The sequence below is a fragment of the Molossus molossus genome, unplaced genomic scaffold (assembly GCF_014108415.1).
Source record: "Molossus molossus isolate mMolMol1 unplaced genomic scaffold, mMolMol1.p scaffold_m16_p_4, whole genome shotgun sequence".
NCBI classification, from domain to species: Eukaryota; Metazoa; Chordata; class Mammalia; order Chiroptera; family Molossidae; genus Molossus; species Molossus molossus.
In genome coordinates, this window is record NW_023425377.1 from 67,860,262 (window position 1) to 67,872,178 (window position 11,917).

The 11,917-nt window shown below is 47.8% G+C and overlaps 1 protein-coding gene across 1 annotated transcript in view; it reads right to left on the minus strand.

Annotated features, from left to right (window-relative positions):
- The window catches only part of SIN3B (SIN3 transcription regulator family member B), a 43,629-nt gene extending 32,336 nt beyond the window's left edge, over positions 1-11,293 (minus strand). Inside the window, exons 1-4 of the mRNA XM_036240017.1 lie at positions 11,187-11,293; positions 10,826-10,932; positions 9,570-9,723; positions 2,642-2,842 (exon numbers count right to left, since the gene is read on the minus strand). Of these exons, the coding sequence (XP_036095910.1) occupies positions 2,642-2,842; positions 9,570-9,723; positions 10,826-10,932; positions 11,187-11,288 (564 nt within the window). The 5' untranslated portion in view covers positions 11,289-11,293. The remainder of the gene's footprint in view (positions 1-2,641; positions 2,843-9,569; positions 9,724-10,825; positions 10,933-11,186) is intronic.
- Between the last annotated feature and the right edge of the window lie 624 nt (positions 11,294-11,917).

Sequence of the window (11,917 nt, forward strand, 5' to 3'; positions counted from 1 at the left end):
TGAAGGATCCATAAACTCCTATGACCCCAAACCTCACTGTCCCTGCCCCCAGATCAAATGTCCACAGCTGCCACTGCAATTGCTCATGTGTGAGAAGCAAGTTCTTACTGCTGTACAAGCACAATATACACATAGACATGAGTCTGATGGGGCCATGCACACCGCCAGCACCACTGATGGCACAAGTTTGTTGCATCAAAACAGCTCTTTGGCCCTGGCTGGTTTGGCTCAGCGGTTAGAGCGTCAGCCTGCGGTTCAGAGAGACCCGGGTTCCCACTAAGGGCACGTACCTCGGTTGCAGTTTGTCCCTGGCCCTGGTTGGGTCGTGTGGGTGGCAGCCACTCGGTGTGTCCCTTTCATGTCGATGTTTCTCTCTCTCTCGCTTTTCCTCTCTCTCCCTCCCACTCTATCTGAACAAAAAATGGAAAAATGTCCTCGGGTGAGGATAAAAAAACAAAAATAAAAAAAAACAGCTCTTTGCCCTGGTTGGTTTGGCTCAGCAGTTAAAGCGTTGCCCCGCAGAACAATGAGTCACAGGTTCGATTCTGGTCAAGAGCACGTACCTCGGTTGTGGTCCCCAGCCCTGGTTGGGGTCATGTGGGAGGCAGCCACTCGATGTGTCCCTTTCACGTCGATGTTTCTCTCTCTCTCTCCCCTTCCCACTCTATCTGAACAAAAAATGGAGAAATGTCCTCGGATGAGGATTAAAAAAAAAAACCCAGCTCTACTGGTTTTACAGGGAGCAAATGTTATCAATCTGACCTTACACACTTATGCTAAAGAGAATCCCACTTCTTTATTTCACTTATCAAGGTTGTGCAGGAGATTTCATTTTTTAAAGTGTGGTCTGCTCTTAGAAAAAGGTGTCAGAAACTCCATGTCTGGAAGAGAATGATGTCCAAGCTACTTGTATGATACAGACGTCCCTCGCCACTGGCTTGCCTGCACTTCCTATCAAGTCCCCTTCTGACCTCTGGGCCTTTGCACAGGCTGTTCCCAACACCATGAGTCCCCATCCTTTATTTGTACTTGTCTACCTGATGGTTCTGACCCATTTATCAAGATTCAACCCAACTCTCTTCTCTCTGATCCCTACACTATTGGCAACCATTAACCCTGGCATACTTCTTTGCATTTCCCTTCTTTTCCACCCCAATCATTTCTGAGTTTCTCCCACCTCTAAACTGAACTCCTAAGCAGCAGCAATCATTCATCTCTGTTGCCCCAGCACCTACAAAGGGCCTAGTTGTAATCAGCTGAAATGAAGGAAGCTGTGTGGTCTAAACAATAATGAAGTCATCTTATAGAAACTTCTTAGGTTCTCCCCCCGCCCCCCGCCCCTTATTGATTTGAGAGAGAGAGGAAGGGAGAGGGAGAAATAGAAACATCGATGAGAGAGAACATTGATTGGCCACCTCCTGCATGCCCCCCACTGGGGATCGGGGCCACAACCTGGGCATGTGTCCTGACTGGAAATGGAACTAGCAACCTCAACCGCTGAGCCACACCAGCCTGATCTTAGGTTCTTTTTTAATCCCTCTGATGTATGTGTCCTTGGGTGCAGAGCTGCCTCAAGGAGCATATTAAAATCAAAACTAAACAGAACTCCAATAGGTATTGTACACCCATGTTCACAGCAGCCAAAATGTGGAAGTAACTCAGGTGTCCATCAACAGAATGGAGTATTATTCAGCCTTAAAAAGGATATTCTGATACATGCTACAACATGTGCTGAGTGAAATAAGCCAGTCACAAAAGGACAAATACTGTATGATTCCACTTATGTGAGGTCCCTAGAGGAGTAAAAAAATTCACTGAGACAGAAAGTAAAATGGTGGGTGCCAGTGGCTGGCAGAGGGGAATAGAGTTAGTGTTTAATGGGGACAGAGTTTCAGTTTTGCAAGATGAAAGAGTTTTGGAGCTGGATGGTAGTGATGGCTGCACAACAGTTTGAACATGCTTAATGCCACTGAACACTTAAAAATGCTTAAGCCCTGGACAGTTTAGCTCAACAGTTATAGCGTCGGCCTGAGGACTGAAGGGTTTCAAGTTCAATTACAGTCAAGGGAGCATATCTGGGTTGCAGGTTCAATCCCTGGGGTCTTGCAGGAGGCAACCAATCAATATGTCTCTCTCACATTGGTGTTTCTCTCTCCCTATCCCTCCCTTCCACTTTCTCTAAAATTAAACATACTTGGGTAAGAATTAAAAAAAAAAGGTCAGTCCTGGCCAGTTTGCCTCAGCAGTTAAAGAGTCGGCCCGCAGACCAATGAGTCGCAGGTTCCTTGCAGTTCGTCCCTGGACCTGGTCAGGGTCGTGTGGGAGGCAACCAGTTGATGTGTCCCTCTCACGATGATGTTTCTCTCTCTCTCCCTTTCTCTCCTTCCTACTCTAGCTGAAGATAAGAAGAAAAATATCCTCGGGTGAGGATAAAAAAAATTTTTTTTAATTAAAAAAAAAAGGTTAAAATGCTAAGTTCTGTATTACCTGTATTTTACCACAGTAAAAAAAAATAATGGAAAGAAAAAGAGCTTATCAAATATTTACTGGATTCTATGAATTCAGACAAGAAAATGCTTCCAAGGCCTCTGACATTGGATTGTGCCATAGTCACAGAGAAGTGTGACCTGAGGTCACTTACCTGGTAAGTATGCAGTATCTCTAGGAATGACCTGTAGATCTCAGGGTGGTCCAGAAAGCGGGTCTTAATCTTGTTCACATAGCTAATGGCGTTGTTGAACTCCACAGAATCTGACTCCAAGGGTACCTGGGGTTTGTCCTCCTTGTACAGCAGCTGTTGTTTAAAGTTTTCAGCACAGTCACTGTGGTTGTGCGAATTCTCCTGACAATAACATGACAGTAAGTTACTGTCGGCCCAACACCAGGAACAGATTGTGACAAATGCCAGACCAAGCCACTCTCTGTATGAAAAAAGGCAAAACCTAGCACAAAGCCAAGTGTTTTAATTAGATGCAGAAAAAAGGTTACTTCTGCAGGCCCAAAGGGAGGAATGCAGATGGGGGACCCACAGAACATGCAGATGCAGATAGCTCCTCCTGGGCCTTCTGTGGGTCTGTGCGCTCCTGCGAAAGTCTCATGAACTCAACTCTGCCTGATCATTCCCAACTGATTCAGAGAATACAAAGGTTTGAGAAATACTCTATAGTTGAAAAAATCAGCATTTGTGAGAAATGTACAAAGTGTGGATTGTTTAATCCTTTTCAGAGTGGAGTTTTGACCTCTTTATAAAAGAAGTCTTTCCACACTTTTTGCCAGCCCATTTCAGCAAGGATTGTTTTCAGTTGTTTAAGCACCTGCTCTTAGCAGGTATAAAACTGGGACCCTGCAGGACTGTGGGACTTAGGGTACTAAGCCCAGGGCAAGTCACTTGAGAGAAAAGATGAACCCTGGCCAGTCGTCAAGCATGCCCTTCATTTGTGTACTTTTCCATCAATACAAATAAAAACACAGACATACACACGTCTCTCTCCTATGCACTCAAAATCCTAATTCTTTGTGGGATAGGACACCCCCCAAGGTGATAGTTATGTTTCTAAACTGGAATTTTGCATGTGGTTCTGATGATAGCTTCCCTCTGCCACCGACAGCAGCTGGGCCATCAAGAGTGACCCCTGGCATCCTGTATATCCCCAGCAATCAGGGGCTGTTTTTCAAGTAGTCTTCTGGAACCATCCTGTGCCAAACTAAAATGATCCTGTCTCCCAGGGCTCTGAGACTCTTTTGTGCTGTTTTTCTTATACATATAACATATTGCACTTATTTTGTTGTCTGTCCACGCTGACCAGATGGCAAACACCATGAGGACAGATATTCTACTTTGTTCACAGCTATATCCTCAGTCCCTGGAACAGAGCTTGGGACAGACCAGGGTTCCTCCACTGCCAAGGAATGAATGATCAGATGAACAGATGAAGGAACAAACTGAGTCTACTGTTTTAATCACCCAGGCACCCTGCCTGCACCAACCATTGACCAAAAAGGTTCTGGCGGGATGGGGACTGCTGGGCACACTGGTCATCATCTGGATGGGTGTGCTAATCTGCTTGGGATGCCATAACAAAAGACTGGGCAGCTTCAATAACAGAAACTATTGCTGCTCTGGAGGCCGGTTTGTCCTGAGGCCTCTTGGCTTGCAGATGGCCACCTTCTTGTGGTGTCCTCACATGGCTGTCCCTCTGTGTGCACACATTCCTGGGTGTCTCTGTCCAAATTTTCTCAGGACATGTTAGACTGGATTAGGGCTTACCCAAAAGGCCTTATTATACTTCTGCAAAAACACTATCTCCAAATATAGTCATAGTCTAATATACTGAGGACTCAGTGTAAGAAGTGGGGGGGAGGGGAGAAGGACACAGTTCAGACCGTAACAGTGGATGTAGAGGCAACTCTAGAGAGTCTGAGCTGAAGAAAACAGAGACACAACAGATCCAGAGCAGTCACAATTCTAAACACCACTTCTCCCAGGAGTGGAATTCATTCCAAAACACTCTGGGGATGCTCTTGCTGATTACCTCGAGGTAGAAGAAGGAAGGAGCAGGAAGAGGGAGCAGCATTGGGGCTGGGGTTTGCTTCACAGAAGGTTGTATGCTCCCTAGAAGCTCCCCACCACTCTGAAGGGGCATTTTCAAGTGCTACATTCCCCTTTCAAACCCCTAGAGTGAGTCACTGTGACAAAATAGAGAACCATCTCCAGAGACCAGGACTCCACAAAATGAGACAGACAGTAATGGTGCAGTGGCTATAGCAAACAGTCTGGCGTTTCTTTAATAAGTTAAACATAGTTACCACATGACCCAGCAATTCCACTCTCAGGTATCACCCCAAAAGAACTGGAAACAGTTGTTCAAACAAATCCTCAAAAATGCAGGTTCAGAGTGGCACTAGTCACAATCACCAATAGATGGAAACAACCCACGTATCCATCAGTTAATTGGATGAACAAAATGTGGTTCCCATCTATACAGTGGAATATTATTCAGTCATAAAAAGGAATGAAACTCTCCGTCATGAACGTTCTAATACAATGTGGATGAACCTTGAAAACACCATGACGAGTGAAGGAAGACAGATGCAAAAGGGTATATAGTGTATGATCCCATTTATATGAAATGTCCAGAACAGGCAAATCTATATAGACAGAAAAGTGGATTACTGGCTGCCAGGGGAGAATTGGGAGGTATAGGATCTTTTCGGAGTGATAGAAATCTTTAGGAATTGGTGGTGGTTACATGATATTGTGAATATACTAAAAACTACTGGACACTTTAAAATGGTTATAATGGTGAATTTTGTTATCTAAACATTACCAAAATAAAAAATATTTTTAAAATGCAAGCTTCAGAAAATGTAAAAACCACTGGCCATACAAAAAAAACAAACTGGCTTTGGCCCATGAGCCACAGTTGGCCAATTCCAGGTCTGACCTTTCTAGAACTATCCAGTCTTCTCTTCTCTGCCAGCTGGGGGTGGCCTGGTCTAAGCATATGAAATGGCATAGCAGCCACAGTGGCCTTTCCTGATTCCTCCGCCAACTTCCCATACTCCTGTTTCTCTATTCCACCCTCTACCCATCATACCCCAATCCCATGGGGTTCCTGGCTATTTCTAAAACACACCCACTTGTTCCTACCTCAGGCCTTTACCCCCACCACTAGGAAGACTCCCATCCCCCACCCCAGCAAAGGCATAGTTCCTGTTACCCTCCTCCAGCCCTGCCCCTGCCATCTTTCCCCTGCAGTGCTGAACTCCCTCACATATTTCATATCTGTCCACCTATATCTCATGAGTTTCCACCCTGACTGTGCAAGCACCTCAAGGACTTCCAATAAAACCCAGGGCCTGACGCAGAGGAGATGGTCTACACTCCCTCTGTGGGTGACTTAGGCAGAGACGACCTGCCAGGAACTGACTAAACTTCCAAATGAGCCTCCCTAGACAGTAGACAGAGGCCTCCCTCTGAATGCAATGGGGCCATTTATATTATAAGCTACACCTAAAGGTTTATCTTTTCATCTCCAAGCTGGCTATTGTGCCAGCCAAGCATACAAAAACCAGCTCCCAGATGGCAGAATCTGCCTTCAAGGGGACCCAAAGGCATCCAGTTTCCTGCCCTGACAACATGTGCCAAAAGGGGGACACAGTCTTGCCTGATCAGGAGGACTCCCAGTTTTCCAGGAAAGGCAAATCAAGAAGAACCACTGGATTTTTAATTTTCCCCCTGACTTTGCTACTCTGAAATATACAAAAAGGTGTGGTGGGAGAATGACTTGGAGGTGATAGTAGGGGGCTCTCTGCAGAGGTGAGGTAACAACTGAGGTCCAGATGACCAGATCCAAAATGGTGCCAACTCAGGAGGCTGTGGCCCCAGCAAGGGAACCTTCTTTCCCATGGTCCCCTGGCCCTCCTTTGGCCATGCTGCCCTCATCAAAGCAAATGTCTATCAGTGTTCCTCTTTAGTGTTTTCAGTTGGGATGATTCTGCCACACAGGGAACAATTGGCAGTGTCTGGAGACATTTTTATTTTTATTTTTCATCCTCACTCGAGGACATTTTTCCATTTTTTATTCAGATAGAGCAGTAGGGAGAGAGAGAGGAAGAGAGAGAGAGAGAGAGAAACATCGACATGAAAGGGACACATTGAGTGGCTGCCACCGCACGACCCAACCAGGGCCGGGGACAAACTGCAACGGATGTACATGCCCTTAGCAGGAACTCAACCCGGGCCTCTCCGGACCGCAGGCCGACACACTAACAGCTGAGCCAAACCAGCCAGGGCTAGAGACATTTTTAAGTTGTCATACTGGAGGAGGGAGTGTTACTGCTATCAAGTGGGTGGAAAAGAGATGCTGTTCAGTGCCTTACAGTGCACAGGATGTCCCCACAAGAAAGAATGATCCAGCCCCAATGGCAATGGTGCCAAGGCTGAGAAACCCTGCACGAAGGGCTCCCCAAAGGCTGGGACACCCTTATTTCTCTTCCTCAGCACCTAGGACAGGGGTGGGGAATGTCAGGCCCGCGGGCGTTGAACGCCCACAAAATCTGTACCAGCTAACCTCACACACCTCACCAAAGAGAAACAGTTCCATACAGCACATTAGGAGTGAGTTAATTGTTTGACCAAATATAGCAGGCTAACTTTTCTAGTATTTTTAAAAACTGTTTTTATTGATTTTTTTAGAGGAAGAGAAAGGGAGAGACAGAAACATCTGTGTGAGAGAAAAACATGAATCAGCTGCCTCCTGCATGCCCCCCACTGGGGATTGAGCCCACAACTGAGGCATGTGCCCTGACCGGGAATTGAACCAGGACCTCTCAGTCCATGGGACTCAACCCACTGAGCCACACCGGCCAGGCAGCAGGCTAATTTTTAAGTTGACAATTTGTGTAGCCCCCAAATGATGTTATAAATATCCAAAAGGCCCTTGGCAGAATAAAGGTTCCCCACCCCGACCTAGGAGCTACTCACTCCTTGTGTGTAGTTGACAGGATTCGTGACAAGGTGAAAAATGGGAAGAATAGAGTTGTATTTCAAAACAGCGAGGCTAAAAAAACCTATTTAAAGAAAGTCACCAGGGCACTGATATATGGGGACCCCTGTAAAGATCTCCAGCTATTCTGGCCTCTCAAAGAACTCTGGGAAGCCAAGACATCTCATTTGTGCCTGGCGTTGAGGACTACTGACAACGAGGTTGAAAACCCTGCTGGTCCTTAGTGTTGACTGAAGCTAAGTGGGCTGGTATGTTCCTGAATGCACCTCTCCCCAGCTGAGGCAGGAGTCCCTGCATGTGGCTTCTTCTGGCTGTAGCAAGACTATAAAGCCCCGTTAAGTGACTGTTAACTAAGTTCTCTCATGCTTTTCTTCAAGTTAATGGACCTTCATCACCTAAGCCAGCCAGGGGGAGACAAGACTGACCTGGTCTGTTATCTCTACAAAGAGCCCCCTCTGGAGTGTGGAACCACAGGGGTTCTGTGGCTATTTGGGGCAGGGCCACCACTATGCAGTTGACGTGAAGATCCAGCACCACAGCAGAGTGACTCCCACAGTCAGGGACTGAGAAAGGCCAGGTCAATACAGGAAGCACAGTTCAGATCCTGGATCCTGTTTTTTTTCAGCAAGTGATGGTAATGACACCCTGAGTTTATAGGGAGCTTCAGATTCACAAAGTGCTCCATGCACACTGCTGCCAATGAGCTTGGTTTCCTCCCCTGGCAATGACTGTTTTGAAGGTTAATACTGCCAAGGCTTTTACTGTCTGGAGGCATGAACCCCACATCTGGATCCTGGAGCTCCACTGAAATGGAAGCTCTTTGGAATTCAGCAGCCAAAGGCTTCCAAGTTCCTTTTTAAAACTAAAATGTGCTCCTCAGATTTAGTAAGACAACACACTAAAGGTGGAGCTTGCCTTACATAGGCCTCTCACTGTTCTCCTTCCAAATCTGACTCCAACATTTGATAAGACACTCCTTCATCAGAGAAGAAACCTGTGAAATGCTTCCCTACAGTAGATTTTTGAAAGAGCAGGTTCAGTTAGACCAGTGGTTCTCATCAGGGGCGATTTTACTCCTGGGAGACACTTGGAAAGGTCTGGTGACATTTTTTTTTTTTTATCCTCACCCGAGGACATTTTTCCATTTTTTGTTCAGATAGAGCGGGAGGGAGAGAGAGGAAGAGAGAGAGAAACATCGATGTGAAGGGACACATCGAGTGGCTGCCACCCGCACAACCAACCAGGGCCGGGGACAAACTGCAACCAAGGTACGTGCCCTTAGCGGGAACCGAACCCGGGTCTCTCTGTACCGCAGGCCGACGCTCCAACCGCTGAGCCAAACCGGCCAGGGCCTGGTGACATTTTTGATTGTCTCCCCTGGGTGAGGGCGTATGGGTAGAGTCAGGGACACCACTATACACTCCTCAATGCTCTGTACAACCCCCCAACCACAGCAAAACCTTATCTTAAATGGCAACAGGACCGAGGTGGAGAAAAACAATAATGACCTTATTAAAGTAAGACTCAAATAAGTTTTCTGATTGCAGATAGAGGCAGCAAGCGAAGAGACCAAAGCCACAAGCCAGAGCTAAGCCAATGACCCTGCTGGTGATTATAAAAATGGCCATTCACATCCACCCACCAAATGCTTCATTTTGTGGGTGGCACCAAGGGTGATCAGAGTGACCACATGCCCAAGTATAAGCGCAGCCTCCCTAGTGCGCTCACAGGAAAGGCCCCAGGCCAAGATCTCCGCCACCAAGGATGCAGTTATTTTGACCGGACATAAAACTATGTTAGCAGAATGCCTCCCTGACATGCACTCTTGATTTAAATCCTCCAAACGGATTGATTTGGGAAGCAGAGTAGAGGCTGCCTGTATAGGTGTTTTGATCTATTTTGATTTGGGTTAGGAGCTAATTAGCACATCTAGAAAAAGATTGGATCGTCACTGGCTTTCCAGTAATGCAATAGCTGAGACACATTGTCCGACCTAAGTGCCTGAAAACCAGTGCAAGCTGTGCTAAGGCCAAGATCACTAAAACCACTGTAGCAGCATACCTGGCTGGACAGAGGTGACTGTATGTTTAACTTGCCATTCTTGGGAATGTCGATTCTGTACCCAAGGGGAAGGAAAGCGTTGAATCCAACAATGAGGTCAGGGTGTTCATGGAAGAGCTGTGAGACTCGTCGGATGACTCCAGGAGTATCGATGCTGGAATAAAAAGCATGAGTGGGCAAAAGCGTCTCGGGGAACAAATTAAAGTGAAATATATTCCAGACTCCCACGACAGTACCATGTAACCAGTTTCTCACTGACAACAAAGCACCCTAAGATGTGACTGGGGTGATTCTGCCGATGGTGCTCTACTTTCAGAGCAGCCAGGCCTGAGCTCCCTGTGCCCCTGGAGAACCACACAATAGTCACATGGCACAGCTCCCCAAAACACTCCAAGCATGTGTACTCAGTGCTGAAAATGTCAGAAGAGCAACTGCAAGACATGGCAGGAGGCCAAAGCCCTCTAAATGATGAGATGAGATAGATTCCCTAATTTTATATGAATTAGGGATCTACTATGATACAGGAGTTGATCCCAATAACTGATTATAACACAAAATACCAAAGGCCCTACAAGTATACACTGCTTAAGAATTCAAGGGGAGGGAGGGGATCTGCCTCATGGCTGTAATCAGAATTGTGCTTGTGGAAGGAAACCAGGCCGTGCCATATTTCCTCAGAGGCAGAAGCAGCATGGTAAGGATGTGATAGTCAAGAATCTAAGACTCAGAGGACCAAAGTTCTAGTCCTGACTCTGTCCCCTAAGCCTCAGTGAGCCTCCTGTCACACAAGGGCATGATTGTGAGGTCCCCTATGGATCTCTAACCCTTCTGATTCTGTGCCTACAAAAACAGCTAATGTGTTTTAAATGCCAGGCCCCTTACTAAGCATTTTATGTGCATAACTTCCTAGCAGGCCTGGGACTAGGGTTAGGCCAGTGAGGCACTCACCTTGGAGACAAGATTTAAGGCGAAGAGGGCGCCAAAACATTCAACAATCAAGTAACATTTTAGTGCAGTGCTTAAAAAATTAATTTTATTAAGTCCTGGATGAACAAAATTCGCCTCTCACCTCATCCCCATACCTGTCCTCCTTCCAGGAATCACCAAAACAGTTCTACAAGGGACTCCCGTTTCTTTAGAGGAAGGAACTGAGGCTTCCAGATATTGGAAGACCTGTGCAAGGTCACCAGCTGGGGGACTTCCACCTCGCTCTGCCCGAAGGCGGCCCCCCGGGGTGGGGAGAGGCCCCACGGTACCTCTGGCTTTTGAACTCCTTCATAATCTCCAGGAAGCCGTTGTAAGTGGCAGGGTCGCTGCCGAAGCGGATTTTCACCTGGTCCAGGTAGGTGAGGGCGTCTTCCACCTGCGGGAAAGGGGAGGAAAAGGGGGAGGATCCCGATGGGCCGGGGTCAGCGGAGGGAACTAGGGGCGGGGGTCTTGGGAGGGGAGGGGGACGGGCCGGCCTCCGAGGGGCCCGAGATGAGAGGTCAGGAATCTGGGGTCCCGGGACGTGCGAAGGAGAGTCCGAGGTGGGGCCGGGCGGGGCCCAGGTTGGGGGCGCAGGCCTGTGGGGGCCGTACGACAGGGTCCCCGAGGGAGGGCTGGGGCGCCACTCACGTGCACCGGCAGCTTCTCGTGGCCCGCGGAGCCCGAGCGACCCCAGCGGGCGCCACTCAGCCCCCGGCCCCCCGGGCCGCCGCCGCCGCCAGCGTGCGCCATGTTGGAAGTCGGAGCTGCGGTCCACCGCGCCCCCGCCCGCTGGCTGGACGCGCATGCGCCGGCTCCGCCCTGGGGGCGCGGCCTGATGACGTCAGGGGGCGGCCTCCTTGAGGGCCTTGCTGTATAAGTTCTTACCCCTGAAACTGTGGTACTAAGTAACACCTTTTATAGCCCCTGTGGGTAAACCAAGCCCTGCCTCCTGCTTTTGCCTGACTTTACAAGCAAGTTCAGAATGGTTTTTACATTTTGTAAAAGTTGGAAAAAGTCCAAAAGAGAAGACTATTTCGTGACACATGAAAATTCTGAAATTCATATTTCAATATCTGTAAAGTTTTATTGGAAACACATGCACGCCCACCCCTTACCTATCACCTCTGGCTGCTTTTGCACTACAGCAGAAGGGTGAGTAGGTGAGACAGATCCTGAAGTCTGCAGAGCCTGATATATTTACTGAAAAAATGTTGGTGGACCCCTGCTTTCTAGGGTTGATGGGACAATGTGACACAGCAGCCTAACTAAGGGCCTTGGCTAAATGGCTTTTGCCATAGTCCCTCTCCTCCTACTTTCATTTCCCTAGTTCTGACTACATCACTTCCCCACTGGACCAGTTCAGGAGCCACTTAACCAGT